This window comes from Pleurodeles waltl, chromosome 3_1 (assembly GCF_031143425.1).
Source record: "Pleurodeles waltl isolate 20211129_DDA chromosome 3_1, aPleWal1.hap1.20221129, whole genome shotgun sequence".
Classification (NCBI taxonomy): domain Eukaryota; kingdom Metazoa; phylum Chordata; class Amphibia; order Caudata; family Salamandridae; genus Pleurodeles; species Pleurodeles waltl.
This window is the reverse complement of record NC_090440.1, coordinates 676,222,939-676,243,138: the sequence shown is the minus strand read 5'-3', so window position 1 is coordinate 676,243,138 and position 20,200 is coordinate 676,222,939. Positions and strand designations below refer to the sequence as shown.

General features: G+C 46.3%; 1 protein-coding gene across 2 annotated transcripts in view; it reads right to left on the bottom strand.

Annotated features, from left to right (window-relative positions):
• DDB1 (damage specific DNA binding protein 1) overlaps positions 1-20,200 on the bottom strand; it is a 682,863-nt gene that overhangs the window by 58,031 nt on the left and 604,632 nt on the right. For both annotated transcript variants that reach the window (XM_069223262.1, XM_069223263.1), the window contains exon 26: positions 4,585-4,708. In XM_069223262.1, the coding sequence (XP_069079363.1) occupies positions 4,585-4,708 (124 nt within the window). The remainder of the gene's footprint in view (positions 1-4,584; positions 4,709-20,200) is intronic.

The following is a 20,200-nucleotide window of genomic DNA, read 5'->3' as shown; positions in this document are numbered from 1 at the left end:
ACCCAGAGCAAAATGGTTTCTTTCTGTATTGTCTGACCTTTTCAGCTGCTACGTAGCCCACGAAGAGTTGGTCGTCCACCTGAACTCGTGTGGTCTAGCTAGAACAACAATACTCTTTTTGGGTCCAGACGGTGGAGTTGTTCCTCTTCTTTAGGGAAATGTGGAGGAGCGTAAAAGGCAGCAGGGTGACAGATTGTTCCAAATGGAAAAGAGGACCTGGTATAAAGCACCTCTTTTCCAAGGAACACAGTAAGAAAGGGAGGCTTGGATGATAAAATCCTGCTGCTCACTCACCCTTTGGGCAGATCTTACTGCTACTAAAAAGGCTGTCTTGGTGGTAAGCACCTGGAGGGGACAATTATGCAGCGGCTCGAAGAGAGCACACAAGGTATGTAAGATCTAAATTAAGAACCCACCGAGGCATGATAAAGGGCATAGGGAGAAACATTTGTATGAAGCCCTTCGATAAATCTGTTTATAATTGGGGACTTAAATAAAGAGGGTTGGTCAGGAAGATGCAGAAATGTGGACAGAGCAGAAAGATAACCCTTAAGAATGCCCACTGCAGAGCCCTGTTGTGCAAAGTTAAGAACAAAGAGAATATCATCAGAAAGAGAAGCAGGAAAGAGGGTTGATACACTTTTCTGTAAATACTTTAAAAAAAAATTCCATCAGTAGGCATATTGCCGAAGGGGCAGCCTAATCAGAGGATCAATGCTTATATTCAGAAGCTCGGGATACCAGACTCTCCACGCCCAGTCTGGAGCCATAAGGATAACTTGGGCCTGGTTGTTCCTGATCTTCTTGAGAACCCTGGACAGAAATGGTATGGGCAGAAAGGAGTACAGGAGGCCTGAACTCCACTTGAGATGAAAAGCATCTTTCGGTGACAGCTGCCTTGGATACTCCAACATGCAAAACTACGGATACTGCGTGTTCTCTTCTGAGGCAAACAGATCTAACCAAGGCTCTCCCCACTGCTGTAAGCCACTGTGTCACCCCTGAACAGAGACATCACCCATGGTAAACAGATATCGCCAGCTGAGTTAGTCCGCCCTTGCGTTCAGAGAACCTGCCAGGTGTTGAACCACCAGTGTTATGCCCTACTGTTCCAGCCATGTCCAGAGACGCAGGGCCTCTTGAGAAAGTGTCCACGATCCCACCCCGCCCTGCTTGTTGCAGTACCCCATATAGCAGTGGTGATGTCTGTAAACACCTGCAGTAACGTCCCCTTGACTGAGAGAAGAAATGCTTTTAATGCTATTCGGATCGCACAGAGCTCCAGCAAGTTGATGAGGAGTCCAGATTCTGCTGGAGTTCTCTGATCTCCACCTCTCACAAACGCCTGCCCCATCACAGGAGTGACCATCTGTCACTACTGTCCGGTCTGGTTTGGTAAGGGAGAACGATCGGTCTCTGACCAAATCATGGTTCATCAGCCACCACTGCGGGTCTTGTGCTGTTCCCGCCAAGATCTGGACCATGATGGAGAGATTCCCCTGATGCTGAGCCCACTGGAACTTCAGGTCTCACTGCAGAGCCCGCATATGCCATCTGGCATGTGTCACCTGCAGTAGGCCATGAGGCCCAGCAGCCTCAGGGTCATTCTCAATAAAATCCATGACAGAGGCTGAAACTGCTGCTCAGGAGGATAAGCCCGAAACTGCACTGTGTCCAGAACTGCTTCAATGAAAGGGAGAATCTGAGAAGGAGTCAGGTATGACTTCAACACGTTGATAGTGAACCCCAGCGAGTGCAGGAGGTCTGTCGTAGTATGGAGGTGGAACACAATTGCCTGGGGTAAGCCTGCCTTCACTAGCCAGTCGTTGAGCTAGAGGAGGACTGGCACCCTTGATCTCCGCAGATAAAGTGTAACCACCGGCATCATCTTGGTGAACACTCGAGAGGCCCTGGTGAGGCCAAAAGTGAGCACAGCGACCTGAAAGTGATTGTGGCCTACCATGCACTGAAGGTAGCGCGCCCGCAGGTAGGCAGGATAGGAAAGCTGAAGTATGTGTCCAGCAAGTCCAATGCTACCATCCAGTCTCCAGGTCCACGCAGACAGGACTTGAGTGAGCGTGGGCATTCTGAACTTCTCACTTTGTGAGAAAGAAATTGAGAGGGCACAGGCCTAGGCTAGGACAAAAGCCTGTGTCATTCTTGGCCACCAGAAAATAGTGGGAATAGCAACCACGACCTAATTATGGCATCAGCACCCTCTCAGTGGCTTCCCTGGCCAAGCGAATGATCCCTTACTGGCGGAGCAAGATAACATGGTCCTTCATCCACCTGTCACATGTGCATGGAGGGGTAGTCGCAAAGGGGAGGAAGCAGCTTCTTCTGAAAACTGAAGAACCCACCAGTCTGATGTCCAGTGGGACAGGTAATGGCGTATCCTGCCTCCCACTGGGTGCCCACGATGGTAAGTGCGGCAAACTAAAGTCTGTCTGTACCACGTCCTGGGACACGGCTGGAAACACATTTCATGGCTACCAAAGGAGTGAAAGGTGGACTGGGGTTGGCGAGGGGCCATGGAAAGGCCCAAGGACCTGGTCATGCACTGCTATCCTTGAAGCACTCTAGTGTTGAGTCCACCTGGTCTCTGAAGAGACGGCAGCCATCAAAGGGCACCTCCATAAGCAATGCTTGGACATCCCTGGAAAAGCCAGTTCTCAGCCAGACATGGCACCCTAAGGCCACCGACGAAGAAACCACTCTGCCCAGCGAGTCGGTTGTATCCAACCCACAATGAAACGTGAACTTCGCTGCATTTCTCTCAGCAGACAGTTGGAAGAGTAACCAAGTCCGAAGTAGGACGTCCATGCGGGCTTAATTAAATGGGTGAAGATATTCTGAGGGGGTAATTCCCGACTGAAGCACCACTGTCAAGATCTTAGTCTTGACTGCCACTGAGGGTAGGGCTAAGGTCCTGGACGGGCCTCAGCTGCCCTTCTCTGACTATAGCGAATGAGGCTCCCTCCTCCACAGCCACAGTAGGAGGAGCAACTATGCCAGTATCTGGAAAGGTGTCCAGTCCACTACCTTCCTCCAGTTCCTGACACCAGTCATCTGGGGTCTAGGGGTTGTATTCCTCAGGTCCTAGCGACCCCTCCCAATCCTCCCCAGGTCCCAGCACATAAGAATATGGCTTAGGCTCTGGCATGGGAGGTACAGTTCCAGTTGGTGCCAGAAACGGAGTCGGATGCCACCCCTCCAGCTCAGTGTTGAGATAACAATGGGGATGGTGCCACTGGAGATGGGAGTGCCAGGAAAGGGTGAGGTGGTACAACTGGAACCAGTCCAGATCCATCTGTGGATCCAAGGGCCCGACTGGAGCTGGGGGCTGAACAGCCTGCAGAGAACCAGTGGGGGCACTTCCCGAACCAATGGTCTCCCAAAGGCAACCCTTGGTGGGAACAGGGCACCCACATATGAGGTGCATGGCCTCTTAGAAATTGGGAAGTTAGGTGAGGGGTCGCTCTGCCTCCCGGAAACTCAGGGGGCCGGGGTATATAGCCTGAGCTGGGTGCTCTCTCGTCTTGTCTGATGACATTTGGCATTGCACGTCAGGCAGCAAGGAGGGTGAGGGAGCAATCCCTCAAGGACTTGGGGTGGATGGCGGGACAGTCAACTCAAGTATTGGCGTTTTGATCACGCTCCAAGTGCTAGAGACAAACAAGGTGCGGGTCTGTCAGCGACATCTGATAGGTGCAGCAGGGCTTGAAGTCAGCCTTCCTAGTTGACACCCTGTCACAACAGGAGAAGATTCTCAAAAAGACCAACAAAAGTAAAAAAAAAAAAGAAAATAAAGTCAGTCAAAAAATTAGGGGGGGTAGCTCTCTCCAGATCTGTACTGAAAGAAAATAACTGACTTCAGCATGATGGGTTTGCGCCTATATAGGCACTGCACATGCCACTTCTAGTATGGACGATGCCATGTGGAGCCGACCGATGCAACCTACCGGCATGCAGGGGTACTGCTCACCAAAAGTTTCAGGATCCAGTCTGATGCCTGGGGAATATTCTAAGGTAAGGTATTGGAGGTGAGAAATATATCCAGATTGGTTGTTTACTAGCACGAAAAAACCCACAGTGTATGAAATCAAGATAAAAGGCTAAACGTAATGACATTTGAGGATTTCAGAGATAATGGTAACATCACTAATACCTGTTTAGCAATACTGCTGGAGGAATTATTTGACTACTATGGAGTAACAAGAATATGTGAGACTATCCTGCAGAGTGTTGGGTCTGAGCATAAGCAAGGAAGGCAACCACTTTATCATGCACAAAGACTGTTCCTTACTTGAATTTGGGAATTCACAGTCACTTTTTTTCTGCACCATGTTCTATGTACGTAGATAATGGCCCCCAGCTGCCCTGTCCAGGAAAGGGATCCTTGTTGGGGATTCCTTGTCTCTGAAGAGGACTTTCGAGCTCTGGTTTGGGTAGAAAGCCTGTGAAAGTTACCTCCCATTTGAGATAATCCGTGCTGCTCCTCTCACCAGAGTATTTTTTGCTTCCGACAGAAAAGAGTTTGTCCAATCAGGGAATTCCCTTCTTACCTTTGGCCTACTGTCTCACCTGTAAGTTAGCAACAACTTCCTGCATTTTCGGCCGGCTGATATCAAGGAAACTCTCAATCAGATCACCATCAATAAATCCTGTTGCTGGCTCAGTCTTGCGCTCTGTGTGAAAAGATCTCCAGGTACAGCGGCAAGTCAAGGAGCATAGTGTTTGCAAAATGTACACAAACTTCCACAACTGGTATTTTAAAGCCATTACAAATATTGACAACACTTCCAGGGCATCTGGCGTTTCGTTCTGAAATATTATTTTCGGAGATGAGATTTCCTAGGAAAGAAAATTAACTTTCCTGTAACCTGAGGTAGTTACAATGGGCACCCTTTTCATTAACTTCATAATCACAGTGCTTACAGAAACCTGGTTTTCCCGGAAACATAGTTTATTGTATTGCTTAACTAAGGCATTATTTTTCTATTTTCTCTTCTGCAAACAAGTTCAAATTAAACAGCTCACAAAACTCTGTCTGTATAGTTAAGCAATTTTCTCTAGAGTCTGAATAGGGGACTGAAATGCAGCAGCCTCTAATTCACTTGGCATTTTATGGCACAGTGCCTTCTCCAGACCACTACAATGCACTACCCGAAAAGACAGTCCGAGTTCATTTTCATAGTTAGGTCAAAAAAGAGATTTCAATGACTTTTTCATTATCATTTTCCTTGTGTCCCTGGGGAGGCGGGATCATTTTTAAGAATTTGGCTAAGAGGGCAAAAAACTTTCAAATCAGCCATATGCCTTCAATATAAAGGAAACAAATATAACAGAAGATGGTACTTAACCTCATCGAGGTTGGGGGACCATTTTTTGTCCCTCAGATGTTAAAAGGAATAGGGTGTGAGGTGTACAGATATGCCACGTGGTGGGCATGCCAAAGGTGCAAGAACCCTGGATAAGGACATTTCAGACTATGTCAGACACTGGAACTAAATCTTGTGGCAATGTTGCTGGTTGACAGAGGAGACCAAGAACAACATCATAACACAACCCCTGCAATAAACTACTGACACGTGTTATCAGCAACTAAATTATCTAAAGCAGTGGTTCTTAACCTTTTGATGTCCTTGGACCCCCACTTAATCATTACTTGAACACATTATCACTACTGGAAGCCAGACAACCTGGCCTCAGGATGTTTGATGAATAAATTGAAAAACAATACACAAAAATACATAAACAAGCATTGAAACAAACAATGAAATGTTATTTAATTCACAAACAAATATTTAAAAAAAGCACAACTTTCAATTTTAAATGGAAGGTTGAAGCTTTTCTAAATTCAAGTAAGGCCACTCATCATCCATACTATATTATGTTTGATGTACTTGCACTGCTCTCACAAATCAATGCCATATCCTCTAACACTGAATGTAATATATTTCAGTCACCCCTCTAGCAGGCTTTACAGCCCTAAGGCAGGGTGCATTATATTACATGTGAGGGCATATCTGCATGCTGGACACTGGTCACTATGAGTTTCCCAAATGCATGATGGATTCTTTAAATATAGGGATGTTTGGTATCAAACATCTCAGATTAATAAACCAGTGAGAACTTTATTAATAACTGCACCCAGTCCTGGTCCTGACCAGTTCAGCCACTAAAGATATGCGTCTGTCCCCTCCCCCCCAAGCCCCTGTCTTCTTAAAAAAATACACCAGATTAGAGCCAGCGCTCCCGAGGGCCAGGGATAAATGCCGACATCTGGGTGAGTTGTTAGCACCTAACCAGGCAGGATGGACATTCCAGGGTGGGACCATTCAAAGGCCTAACTGCCTTTTGAATGCAGGTCACTCGAGAGGGTGGAGATGACCTGTCCTGACCCCACTTTTGGTTAAAGCACAAGGAGGAAAATTTGGCAGATTAGGCGGCGAGCCCACTACATGCCAACCCCACCCCTAAGATGGACTATCTGAAGGGGACACTACTTTTTAAATTCCTTGTTTGGAAGGAAGGGCTCAGTGGGCACAGAAAGAGAGTAGTCACTCTAAAGGTGGGGAGCCCATTGGCTATCACCTGACACTCCCTGTAATGCCTCTAAATTGAGTATTTAGGTGGCATTCCCTGAACCCAAGAACTGAGATCTCGACGAACTTCGAAACAAGCACAAAAAGTTGCACTCCTGCAGAAGAGGAAAAGCAGTAGCAGCTGACCTGGTACCAGCCCCACCAGTCTGCCTGCTGACCTCGATGGACTCTGCCCAAAAAGACAACTCGTCCTGCAGCTGAGCCTTCAGAAACCCAGGAGTGCTGCCTGCCTTCCACAAAGACTCAGACTCCAGTGAGTCACGTATCTGCTCTGCAACAAAGTCTTAAGAAAGGACTCTGTAGCCTCCGAAACAGCAAAGACCCAACACCTGAAGGGGCCTCTGCACCCACTGTCCATGACCCGAGGCAAAGCCAACCAACGGTGCCAGCATGGTTCCCCAGCTGTCCAGAGTCCACCCAGGTTTCACCCCTCTTGAAGTCCCAAAAGTTGCCTGCAGCCTCTGCCCGCAGGCCCACTCTCCTGTGACCTAATGGTGAGAGAAAACCATGACATCTCCAGCAACCACTGAACCCGTCGCCCACAACCCAATCAGAGGTGGGTCACTTGTGCCAACAACCTCCCCCAGCTCCCCTGAGCTCAAGTCCACCTTGTATCCCTCCCTGATGGACTCCTCGACAACGCCTGCAGCCTCAACAAACAGTACCCCCTGATTGTGAGTGCTCCCAGAAGGAGAAACCAGATACCTCTGCATCAGTCACCCCTGGGGTCTGGAGAAAAAGACTAAAGGTGCACCTACATCCCCAAGTCCACAAGCTACCTATTTGTTCTTAGCCAGAGCCTGCAGGCTCTCTTCACGAGGATCAATTCCTATAGAAACCACTGGGCACACGACAACTTGCTACACCGGGCCACCCCAGTGCTGCCTTCTGATGTGGCTCTGATTAGTGCCCAGTACTTACCTAAACTCCCTGAGATTGGCCTTGTAAAGTTGCTGTTAACCATGTGTTTGCTGAACATTGTTTTCCTCCACAGGTTAACACTATAGAATTCTGAAATTGAACTGTGTCGATTTTCAAAACTAAAAAGTATTTATGTTTGAAGAACAAGTTACTTACCTTCAGTAACGATTTATCTGGTAGAGACATATTCTAGTTGCAGATTCCTTACATTAGAATTTCCCCAGGTGCCAGTCTGGATCCAGGGATATTTCTTCGAGCAGCACCTGCTGTCAGATGGCGTCGGTTGACTCTGCATCCGTCGCTGGCATCGTGGTTGCCGGATATGACGTTGCGGGTCGTACATAAGTGCCACCCTGATGTCCGTTTCTATTCACGATTTGCCAAAAGTGCGGAGCCATGAAGAACACCGATACTGGTGCACCAGAACTAGGGCATTTAAAGGGAAGTTCCTGCCCCTAGAAATCAGTTTTCGGGGAGGATCGGTAAGGAATCTGGAACTAGAATGTATCTCTACTAGGTAAATCATTACCGAAGATAAGTAACTTGTTCATCTGATAGAGACTTCTAGTTGCATAGGTCTTAGCTTAGAATAGTTACCCAAGCAATACCACCCCTGTGGGTGGGTCTGCGAACCAAGATCATTCTAGGAAGTCCTGCAGGACTGAACGGCCAAAGTAGCCATCCCTGCAAACCCGACAAACAAGTTACTTACGTTCAGTAATGTCTTATCTGGTAGAGATACAGACTAGCCGCATTCCTTACCTTACAATTCTCCCCAGGCGCCAGACTGGATCTGGAACAACTTTTCAACAGTACCTCTGAGCCCCGTGCAACTCGGTATCAATATCTTCCACCAGATATGACGTTGACTGAGTCCATATAACCCCCCTACGACGCTCTAACGTCAGTTTCTTCTCTGACCATAATCCACGCAACACAGCGGAGCTACCATGGAAATTGGCAATGGAACAGCGTGCCAATAAGAGAAAAAGATGTAATTGAAAATTACCACCACTGAATAGAAATGCATCGTAGGATGAAAGCAAGCAAGGGAGAGTGAGGTAAAATAAAGTAGTTTGCAGAATGGGGAGGATGGGTGGGTTGGTAAGGAATCTGTGGCTAGTCTGTGTCTCTACCAGATAAGGCGTAACTTGTTTATCTGATAGACGCAGATTTCTTACCTTAGAATAGATACCGAAGCTGTAGGAAGGTTGACCTGGTGTGTGATGCACACCTACGGTGCTTGCACCTTATACCAGATCCAGGCAACCCCTTAATATTAAGTGCACAGTGCCTAGGAAGCCAGGGTTCTCTAGTGCTACCTTTTTGAGGAGGAGCGCAAAACACTTGCAATACCACAGTAGTCACACAGTAGCTTATCTCACATGAATGAAACCACACATTGTCACAAAAATAAAGGTACATTGTTACAGTAACACTGAACTAGATTACTATAGGAAGACCCTCAACCGGAGATAAGTATACACTATACATACACAGTACGTACTAGGAATTAGCTTAGAAAAACAAGCATAGGTAAGAAATAGCAGAAATTAGCTAGGCCCTATGGGGGCGGGGGAGGTCAAAGTACATACCAAAATAGTGGAATGTGAAGTCAGGTCCCTCACCCAAGGATGTGGAGTAGTTCAAAGGGAGATGGGAGAACTTGGAACCCCAAGAGGTGATTACCTAGATGACCCCCAGCAGAGCTAAGTCACCTGGTCTTCCCATAGACTAACAAGAGGACTTGGCAAAGGAAGTTTGCAAGAACAGGACCAGTCCAGTGGGACCCAACAGCAGATTTCGGATGAAGAGGACCTGCAAAAGGAGGGGGCAGAAGCCACTGCCCACCCTTCTGTGGGAGAACATCCGGGTTGACGGTGGAAGATGAAGATCAGCTGAGGATCCCAGGAGCTGCAGAGGAGTCCCTGAAGTCATGCCAAAGCTGTCCCACGTTGGTCACCGGGTCGCAGACGGGTCAATGGTCAGGAGGACCACCAACATGCTTTGGCAAGTGCAAATCCGGGCACAAGAGGATTTGCTGAACTGGAGTGGACCAACAAGGCCCAGGGACTTGATCCTTGGAGGGGAGGCCAGGATTACCCTCAGCAGACACAGCAGAAGCAGTCGTAACCCCCACAGGCACAGCAAGTTGCAATGAAGTCCACTCAGCGCACCTGAGGAGGAGTCCCACGTCGCTGGAGCAGCAGAGAGGGGACTGTCCTTGCAAGGATGAAGTGCTACAGGCCAGGGCTTCTTGGAGCCTGAAGATCCCTTGGAGCAGGAGTCAACAAGCCTTGGCTGCCTCAAGAGTCACAGTGCACAGGGATTCTGTCCTGCAGGGAGAGGCAAGGGCTCACTGTCTCCCAAGTTGGAAAGAAGGCAGAGAAGACCAAGAGGACCACTCAGAACCACCACCTGTGTTGGAGGGTCCACATGGTTACAGTGGAGAGCAGATCCCAGCAGCCAGATGTTGTTGCCTTAGGTGCCTGCGGATACAGGGGAGTGTCTCCTTCACTCCAAGGGAGATTCCCCTTCTTGCTTCTTTGGTGCAGAGGAGTCTTGCCAACCCCAGAGGATGCAGTGGAAATTGCTGCAAGGAGCCGGAGAAACAATGTTGCAAGGTGAGGTTGTCTCCAGTGTTGCAGGCTGGAGTGTTGTTTGGTTCCTGAGAAGTCCTGCAGCAGGTCCGGTGGTCAGGGGCAGAAGAAGTTGACACAGAAAAGTCCTGGTGGAGTCTTGCACGCCGAATCTGAAGACCCACCCACAAGGGGTCCCTAAATAGTACTAACAGGGAAGTTTGGTCACTCTTCAAGGTGACCACCTATCAGAGGGTGTCAGTGACGTCAGTTAACTATCTAGACGGACCAGATGCTCCCAGGGGCCTCTGCACAACTTGTTTCCAAGATGTCAGAATCAGGTGGCCACCTGGAAGAGCTCTGGGAACCACCCCAGGGGTGGTGATGGACAAAGGGGTGGTCACTCCACTTTCCTTTGTGCATTTTCGTGCCAGGGCAGGGACCCGGGGTCCCTGGACTGGTGCAAACCGAATTATGCAAGTAGGGCACCAAATATGCCCTTCAAAGCAGTCTAGTGGTGCGGGGAGGCTCTTTACCCCAGCCCAGTAACAACTATCTCCAAGGGAGAGGGGAGTTGCATCCCCTCTCTCATAGGAAATCCTTTGTTATGCCTTCCCCCTGCTTGAGCTGGTCAGGCAGCAAGAGGGCAGAAACCTGTCTGAGGGACTGCAGCAGTGTGGGCTACTTGCAAATCCTGGAAGAATGGCCGGAGCAATACTGGGGGGAGAGGGGTCCTCTAGGCAGCCCACAGAGTGCAAGGAATCATGCCACCAATACTGGCATTAGTATTGGGGTATGATTCCAACATGGTTGATACCAAACTTGCCTAGGTTTGGAGTTACCATTATGTAGATGGACCGCAGGGCCATTGGACAACACACTGATAAAATGGCTTCCTTGCACTTATGAACTCCAGTGCATTGGAACTTGAGTTTGTAGGTGCCTTCATACACAGGAACTTGCACCTTGCCCTTTGGGTTGAAAGGTCCTACCATAGGGGTGACTTACAGTGACCTGGTGTAGTGACTAGTAGTGAAAGGGTGCATGCCTCTTTTCACACAGGCTGCAAATGGCAGGCCTGTAGACACAGTTTACAGGGCTTCCCATGGGTGGCATAATACATGCTGAAGCCTATGTGGGACCCCTGGTGTAGCAATCCCCTGGGCTAAGTACCATAAACTATGGACTTACAGGGGTACACCGGTATGCCAATTGTGAAGTGTAAAGGGTACCAAGGCAACCAAATTTAGAGAAGAAAGCCTAATCACTAGGGTCCTGGTTAGTAGGACCCCAGAGAAAACAGCCTAAGCACACTGATAAGCAAAAAGTGGGGATAACCATGTCAAAAAGAGTGACTTTCCTACAAAAGCAAGATAAACCCAGGAGTTGGGTGTGAGAACACATCCCACCCAATCCTTACAAATAAATAACCAATTTAATTGAAGGTGGAGTAGACCAGCACAATTGAAGAGAAAGGTGAGAAAACTCATTCATCCCACCAGAAGAATAGTGGACGACCACAAAGGAGAGCGGAGCATATGGGAATGGAAAATGGAATCTATCGTACACAACATTGAAGAGGAAAATAAACATGTATAGCCCTAAGGTAGGCGCTGTAATGGTAAAATGGCTAAGGATCAAGGTGACCACAGCAAAACTCAGAGACAATTGGGAAGGAACACCCAACAAGGAAGGGCCACTGAGGATATGTAAAGAGGAGGGGTATGCATGCATGTTGCCTTAGCAGGATGCATGCACAAAACCAGCAACAAATAGAAAGACAATGCTGGTAGGAAGAGTAAGGCAAAAAACAGATGGCACTCCTCCAGGAACATCTATGGAGGAGCAGCCGAGAAGTGTAAAATAACCATAATGCATATAGAAAAGGGGACAAATAGAGACGCAAGGGGTACCATGTGCGTCACAAATGATGGTGAAACAAAGAGATCGGAATGGAGACATGCCAAAACACCGACCTGCACACATATAGATGTAACCATAAGGTGCCCGTACAAAGACATTACATAGATTGAGTCCAGGTAGACACCAACGTAGATACCAATATAAATGTAGATGTAAAACCATATATAATCTAGATACATAAAATATGGAAATAGAGAAAGAAAGGGGCTAAACAAACGGCAACCCCCTAACAAAGTAAAAGAGGGGAGAGAGAGAAAAAAATCCAATCCCTCTAGAAAGGTGAAAGCCCATTAAGCAGGAAAAGGAATGCTAACAAACTAAAACTCAAAGGAAGCTGGGAGAACTACCTGCCTACAGGAACAACAAAAACCTTGCGGCATATGAAACAAGGTCGACACCAGGTGGGAAATCATTACAGGAGACAACATCAACCATCAAAGGCCAAGATAATAGCAATGAGTAGTGCAGCAGATGGAAAAAAGTGACTGAAGGAAGAACCAATGGAAAAAGTAAAGGTGACAATGACTCCCAGAATGGTATCTAATCATTGGACCTGCAGGGGTGTGCAAGATCAAAGCAAATGTATATATCAGAGACTACGACTCTGAGTAACCGAGCAAACTATGGCCAGAGAGGAAAAATGGCCACCAAAAGAAAGAGACAAAACTAGCGGTGTGTAGCAGACAGAGTAGGATTAAGCACTTGCTAGGACAGGATAAAGCAAGTGCTAGGACAGGATAAAGCAAGTGCTAGGACACGAATAAGCAAGTGCTAGGACCAGTGCATAATTTGTAAATAAAAAGGTGCCAGTGCCCAAAGCCCTCCTCTCAAATATGCGGCTGCTGCAATTAAATGTGGGAACACGGAATACTGATGCAGCATATTCCTGAAGCCATCTTGGGCCTCTTCAATCCATTTAAAGCCACTCGCTGCCCCTTCAGCTCACTCTAGCAGCTTTCTACTTTCTCTCTTTGTGACGCTTTTTTGTTTTTCCCTTCCTCCGTCCGTCCCATATGTGTCTTTTTTTCGCAGAAAATGTTTGAGGCAGAAGAATAAACCCCAGCCCTAAAAAATAAGTGCTGGTGCTCAACACCGGAAACAACAAGCACAAATTAAGCACTGGCTAGGGCACGAATCCTATGCACTATAAGCTGGAACATAGTAGAGAAAAGACAAACAAGATCACACAAAAAGAAAGGGAAGAGACAAACAACCTGAGAGGGCAGGGCTAACAGTCTTTTACAAAGACAAGAACCCATATTCAGAGAAATGAAGCACCGAACCTTCGCATAACAGTGCAGGGGGGGGAGAAAGGAGTAAGCACACTGACATTGTTAAACAACTGGAGCAGCAAGGTTAGAAAATAACTATATATATATATATATATATATATATATATATATACACACACACACACACACACACACACACACACACACACACATACACACAAAGGAGGTTATATATATCTACATACAAAGGATATATTGAACTGCAGCCAGGTTCAGGCAAAATGGTCATAAGGAGGACTACTAGGTCCATGAAGAAGGCATGTGTGCCAATGCACAAAGAGGATATGGCAATCTGTGAGAAAGTTAGAAATGGAATCAGTGCACCATAAGAACACCAGTGTGCCCATTTTAAAGTAGCAAACCAGAAGGGATGTAACAATTAGGAATAAAAAGGAACACTTCCAATGGAAGATGTACTATGGAATGGAAAGCAGAACACCTCCTTGCACCCAATGGGAAAGGACAGGACCAAACACAGAGGTGGGTCCCCCTTAAAAAATTGGGGGTAAGACTGAAGGTACCAGTAGAGTCCTTACTTATACAAGGAACTAAACACCTAACAAGGTAACAGCCAACATAAAAAGATGACTAAAAGCCTAGAAAAGTGCTCCTAAGAGCAGGGAACTAAAAACTACTCTCACACGAGGAAAAACCCCGTAGACATCAAATTTCTTAGGTGAAACACCAATAAGCAGAGACAACAGAAAACAACTCCGTAAGAGGAATGAGACCAAAACAGGGTCATTAGAAATAATGAAATATGTCCACAACAAGTGGAAAAAATGCACACCTGCAGATGCAGGAACACAAACTAGGGCACCAGCCAGTTTGAATATAAAAAGAAAAAGCAACTGCAAGGAGCAGGAATATCACACTGGGTACCATACTGGAAGCCAGAAGCACACCTTGCCGTAAGAGCAGTAGAAAAAGCAACATGGGAATAAAAACGGCCCCTGAACAAAGGAAGGAAACCAATACAGATTTGGAAGTCCCTCCTGTACACCAGGAGGCTTCAAGACTGAGTGCCACAAGAGCGTCTCTAAAGCGGCTTGGAGTGTTACAAGTTGTTTTTCTTCGAAGAAGTGTTTACGAGTCTCGGGATCGAGTGACGCCTCCTCTTCGGCTCCATTGCGCATGGGCATCAACTCCATGTTAGATTGTTTTCCCGCAGAGGGTAAGGTAGGAGTGATAGAGTATAAAGAAAAGAGATGTCCATGCTAATGTAATGTAATGTAATGTTATATATATATATATATATGGAAAATGTCACTTACCCAGTGTACATCTGTTCGTGGCATTAGTCGCTGGAGATTCACATGCTGTGCACATCCCGCCATCTGGTGTTGGGCTCGGAGTGTTACAAGTTGTTTTTCTTCGAAGTCTTTTCGAGTCACGAGACCGAGGGAACTCCTCCCATTTCGACTCCATTGCGCATGGGCGTCGACTCCATCTTAGATTATTTTCCCCGCAGAGGGTGAGGTAGGAGTTGTGTATGCTAGTAATAGTGCCCATGCAATGGAGTGAATGCGTATGTACATAATGAAGTTTAAAGTAATATATTTACAAATGTACAAATGTTTAAGATCTACTTCTAAACGGCTACAGGCTCCCGGGGAGGCGGGTGGGCGCATGTGAATCTGCAGCGACTAATGCCACGAACAGATGTACACTGGGTAAGTGACATTTTCCGTTCAATGGCATGTGTAGCTGCAGATACACATGCTGTGCATAGACTAGTAAGCAGTTATCTCCCCAAAAGCGGTGGTTCAGCCTGTAGGAGTTGAAGTAGTTTGAAATAATGTTCTTAGTACAGCTTGACCTACTGTTGCTTGTTGAACAGTTAACACATCTACACAGTAGTGTTTGGTAAATGTATGAGACGTAGACCATGTTGCTGCTTTACATATTTCGTTCATTGGAATATTTCCTAGAAAGGCCATGGTAGCACCTTTCTTTCTGGTTGAGTGTGCCTTTGGCGTAATAGGCAGTTCTCTTTTAGCTTTAAGATAGCAGGTTTGAATGCACTTAGCTATCCATCTAGCAATACCTTGTTTTGAAATTGGACTTCCTGTATGAGGTTTTTGAAAGGCAATAAATAGTTGTTTTGTCTTTCAAATTAGTTTTGTTCTGTCAATGTAGTACATTAGTGCTCTTTTGATGTCTAATGTATGTAGTGCTCTTTCAGCTACAGAATCTGGCTGTGGGAAGAACACTGGTAATTCTACCGTTTGATTCAAGTGGAACGTTGAGATTACTTTTGGTAAAAATTTAGGATTTGTTCGTAGAACAACTTTATTTTTGTGTATTTGAATAAATGGTTCTTGAATGGTAAACGCTTGAATTTCACTCACTCTTCTTAGAGATGTGATGGCAATTAAAAATGCAACTTTCCACGTTAAGTATTGCATTTCACAAGAGTGCATGGGCTCAAAAGGTGGACCCATGAGTCGTGTTAAGACAATGTTGAGGTTCCATGAAGGAACTGGTGGCGTTCTTGGTGGTATAATTCTCTTTAGGCCTTCCATAAACGCTTTTATGACTGGTATCCTAAATAATGAAGTTGAGTGCGTAATTTGCAGGTAAGCTGAAATTGCAGTAAGATGTATTTTTATGGAAGAGAAAGCTAGTTTTGCTTTTTGCAAATGTAGTAAGTATCCTACTATATCTTTTGTAGATGCGTGTAAGAGTTGAATTTTATTATTATGGCAGTAATAAACAAATCTTTTCCACTTATTTGCATAGCAGTGTCTAGTGGTAGGCTTTCTAGCCTGTTTTATGACCTCCATACATTCTTGTGTGAGGTGTAAGTGTCCGAATTCTAGGATTTCAGGAGCCAAATTGCTAGATTCAGCGATGCAGGATTTGGATGTCTGATCTGTTGTTTGTGTTGTGTTAACAGATCTGGTCTGTTTGGTAGTTTGACATGAGGTACTACTGACAGCTCTAGTAGTGTTGTGTACCAAGGTTGCCTTGCCCATGTTGGTGCTATTAGTAAGAGTTTGAGTTTGTTTTGACTCAACTTGTTTACCAGATATGGAAGGAGTGGGAGTGGGAGAGGGGGAAAAGCGTACGCAAATATCCCTGACCAGTTCATCCATAGCGCATTGCCCTGAGACTGATGTTGTGGGTACCTGGATGCGAAGTTTTGGCATTTTGAGTTTTCCTTTGTTGCAAATAGATCTATTTGTGGTGTTCCCCAAATTTTGAAGTAAGTGTTCAGTATTTGGGGGTGAATCTCCCATTCGTGGATCTGTTCCCGTGAGAGATTGTCTGCTAACTGATTCTGAATTCCTGGAATAAATTGTGCTATTAGGCGAATGTGGTTGTGAATCGCCCAATGCCATATTTTCTGTGTTAGGAGACACAACTGTGTTTAAATTTATACTGTTCCACCATTGAAGCGAGATGTATGTTTGGCGGTCTATCAACACCAGATCTAGAAGCTGACCCTGTGCTTGTGACCATTGTGATGCTAGGCACTGTTGTAAGGGCCGCATGTGTAACCTTGCATTTGGGACAATGGCTATGCATGAGGACATCATGCCTAGTAGTTTCATTATTATTTTGACTTGTACTCTTTGTTTTGGATACAAGGCCTGTATTACATTGTGAAATGTTTGTACTCTTTGTGGACTTGGAGAAGCAATCCCTTTTGCTGTGTTGATTGTTGCTCCTAAGTATTGCTGTGTTTGACACGGCTGCAGGTGTGACTTTGCGTAGTTGATTGAGAAACCTAGTTTGTGTAGGATTTCTATGACATATTTTGTGTGTTTTGAACACCGTTTTAGCGTATTGGTTTTGATTAACCAATCGTCTAGGTATGGGAACACATGTATTTGCTGCCTTCTGATATGTGCAGCTACTACTGCTAGGCATTTTGTAAAAACTCTTGGCGCAGTTGTTATTCCGAATGGCAACACTTTGAATTGGTAATGTACCCCTTGGAATACAAACCTTAGGTACTTTCTGTGTGAAGGATGTATTGGTATATGGAAATATGCATCCTTTAGGGCTAGTGTTGTCATGTAGTCTTGTTGTTTGAGCAGTGGAATTACGTCTTATAGAGTAACCATGTGAAAGTGGTCTGATTTGATGTAGGTATTTAATGTTCTGAGATCTAGTATCGGTCTCAGGCTCTTGTCTTTTTTGGGTATCAGGAAGTACAGTGAGTAAACTCCTGTGTTTAATTGTTCTTTTGGTACTAATTCTATTGCTTCTTTCTGTAGCAATGCCTGAACTTCTAGTCCTAGAAGATCTATATGTTGTTTTGACATATTGTTTGTTTTCGGTGGGACGTTTGGAGGGAATTTGAGAAATTCTATGCAATAACCATGCTGGATAATTGCTAAGACCCAAGTGTCTGTTGTTATTTCCTCCCAATGTGTGTAAAACTTGGTTAGTCTCCCCCCCACAGGTGTTATGTGTTGGGGATTTGTGACCTTGAAGTCACTGTTTGTTTTGAGGAGTTTTGGGACTTTGGAACTTTCCTCTGTTTCTTTGAAACTGTCCTCCTCTATATTGTCCCCGAAAACCTCCCCGCTGATACTGGCTCTGGTAAGTGGGCTTTGTTTGTGAGGTTGTGGCTTCTGTGGTTTGCCCTCGAAACCCCCTCGAAATTGTGTTTTACGAACTGTGCCTCTGCTCTGCGGGGAGTAGAGTGCGCCCATGGCTTTGGCCGTGTCAGTGTCTTTTTAAAGTTTTTCTATTGCAGTGTCCACCTCCGGCCCAAACAACTGCTGTCCGTTGAATGGCATATTCAGCACAGCTTGCTGTATCTCTGGTTTAAATCCTGATGTACGCAGCCATGCATGCCTCCTTATTGTTACTGCTGTGTTGATAGTTTTAGCAGCTGTGTCTGCAGCATCCATTGCTGATCTAATTTGATTATTGGAGATATTTTGTCCCTCTTCTACCACTTGCTACGCTCTTTTTTGGAACTCCTTTGGTAAGTGTTCAATAAGGAGTTGCATCTCGTCCCAATGGGCCCTATCATATCTGGCTTGCAAAGCTTGCGAATTTGCAATACGCCACTGGTTTGCTGCCTGTGCCGCCACCCTTTATCTGGAGGTGGCGCGTCTCCTGAAGTATGAGAGTTGGCTCTTTTGGGCGCTGCTCCGACTACAACAGAGTCTGGTGATAGCTGTTGTGTGATGTACACTGGGTCTGTTGGTGGCGGTTTATATTTTTTATCTACTCTTGGAGTAATGGCTCTCCCTTTGACAGGCTCCTCAAACACTTGTTTGGAGTGTTTTAGCATTCCGGGCAACATCGGCAGACTTTGATACTGACTGTGCGTAGACGACAGTGTATTAAAAAGGAAGTCGTCTTCAATGGGTTCTGAGTGAAGGCTGACATTGTGAAATGCTGCTGCCCTTGATACCACTTGAACGGAGCCTGTACTACCCTCTGGTGGCAAGGGTCTCGCTGGATAGCATTGAGGACTATTATCTGACACTGGTGCGTCGTAAAGGTCCCATGCGTCAAGGTCATCTTGACTCATCCCCGTATGTGTTGGGGATTGCATCATTGGTGGAGTGGCTACCGGTGATAGTTGTGGAGAGTGATGTGGGGATGGTGGTGGTGTTACTTGTTTAGCCACTTTTGCTTGTGGCTGTTTGTCCTTGTCTTGGAAGGCAAGTTTTCGTTTCATTCTGATTGGAGGAAGAGTGCTGATCTTCCCTGTATCTTTCTGAATAAAGAGCCACCTTTGCGTGTGATCTGGCTCTATTGTCTCTAATTCTTGTTCAAATCTGTGTGTCTTCATTTGTGAGGACAGTCCTTGTTCCTCTGAATAGGAACTAATTTTCGGTTCGGAGGCCGGATGTTTCGGTACCGAAACCTTTTCGGCTGTTTTTTTCGGCTCCGCCGAAATCTTTTTTGCTTTTGGCGTAGTGCCCTCTCGGTGCCGACCCATTTCGGTGCCGCTGTCTCGATGCCGAATCTTTTCGGAGCCACTCTCTCGGGCCCGAGATTGCTGCGTGCCTGTATCTCGACCGGAGTCGGATGACTTCGACACCAGCTCGCCCTTTTTCGGTGCCGATGGACGGTAACCTATTTTTCGGGTTAAGCCATGGCCTGTTGGCGGTGGCGTCCCCTGGGCTTTGGCAGTCTTTTCGTGAGTTCTTTGTTTCGACGTCTTACTCACGGTTTTCGGCGTTTCTTCGGGATCGATCTCCGACGAGTCCGAATCCTGGATGGAGAATGTTTCTTCCTCCTCCTCGAAACACCCTTGTCCTGTCGGCGCCGACGCCATTTGCAGTCTTCTTGCTCTTCGGTCCCTGAGTGTCTTCCTGGACCGAAACGCTCGACAGGCCTCACAAGTATCCTCCTTGTGTTTTGATGAGAAACACAAGTTACAGACCAGGTGTTGATCTGTATATGGATACTTGTTATGGTATTTTGGACAGAAGCGGAATGGGGTCTGTTCCATCAGCCTTGAAGAGACACGTGGCCGGGCCGACCAGGCCCCGACGGGGATCGAAAAAAAAAACCAAGGCCACCGGAGCTCTTCTTAATTCGGTGTCGATCTGTTGTAACTAACCCGATACCGAACGCAAACAATACCGACGATTTTTCCAAGATTCTAACTAACTTTCCGACCCGAAACACGGAGCGAAAAGGAACACGTCCGAACCCGATGGTGGAAAAAAAACAATCTAAGATGGAGTCGACGCCCATGCGCAATGGAGTCGAAATGGGAGGAGTCCCTCGGTCTCGTGACTCGAAAAAGACTTCTTTGAAGAAAAACAACTTGTAACACTCCGAGCCCAACACCAGATGGCAGGATGTGCACAGCATGTGTATCTGCAGCTACACATGCCATCGAACATATATTTATTTATCTACATATGTACAAATATTGTCAACTTTAACGACT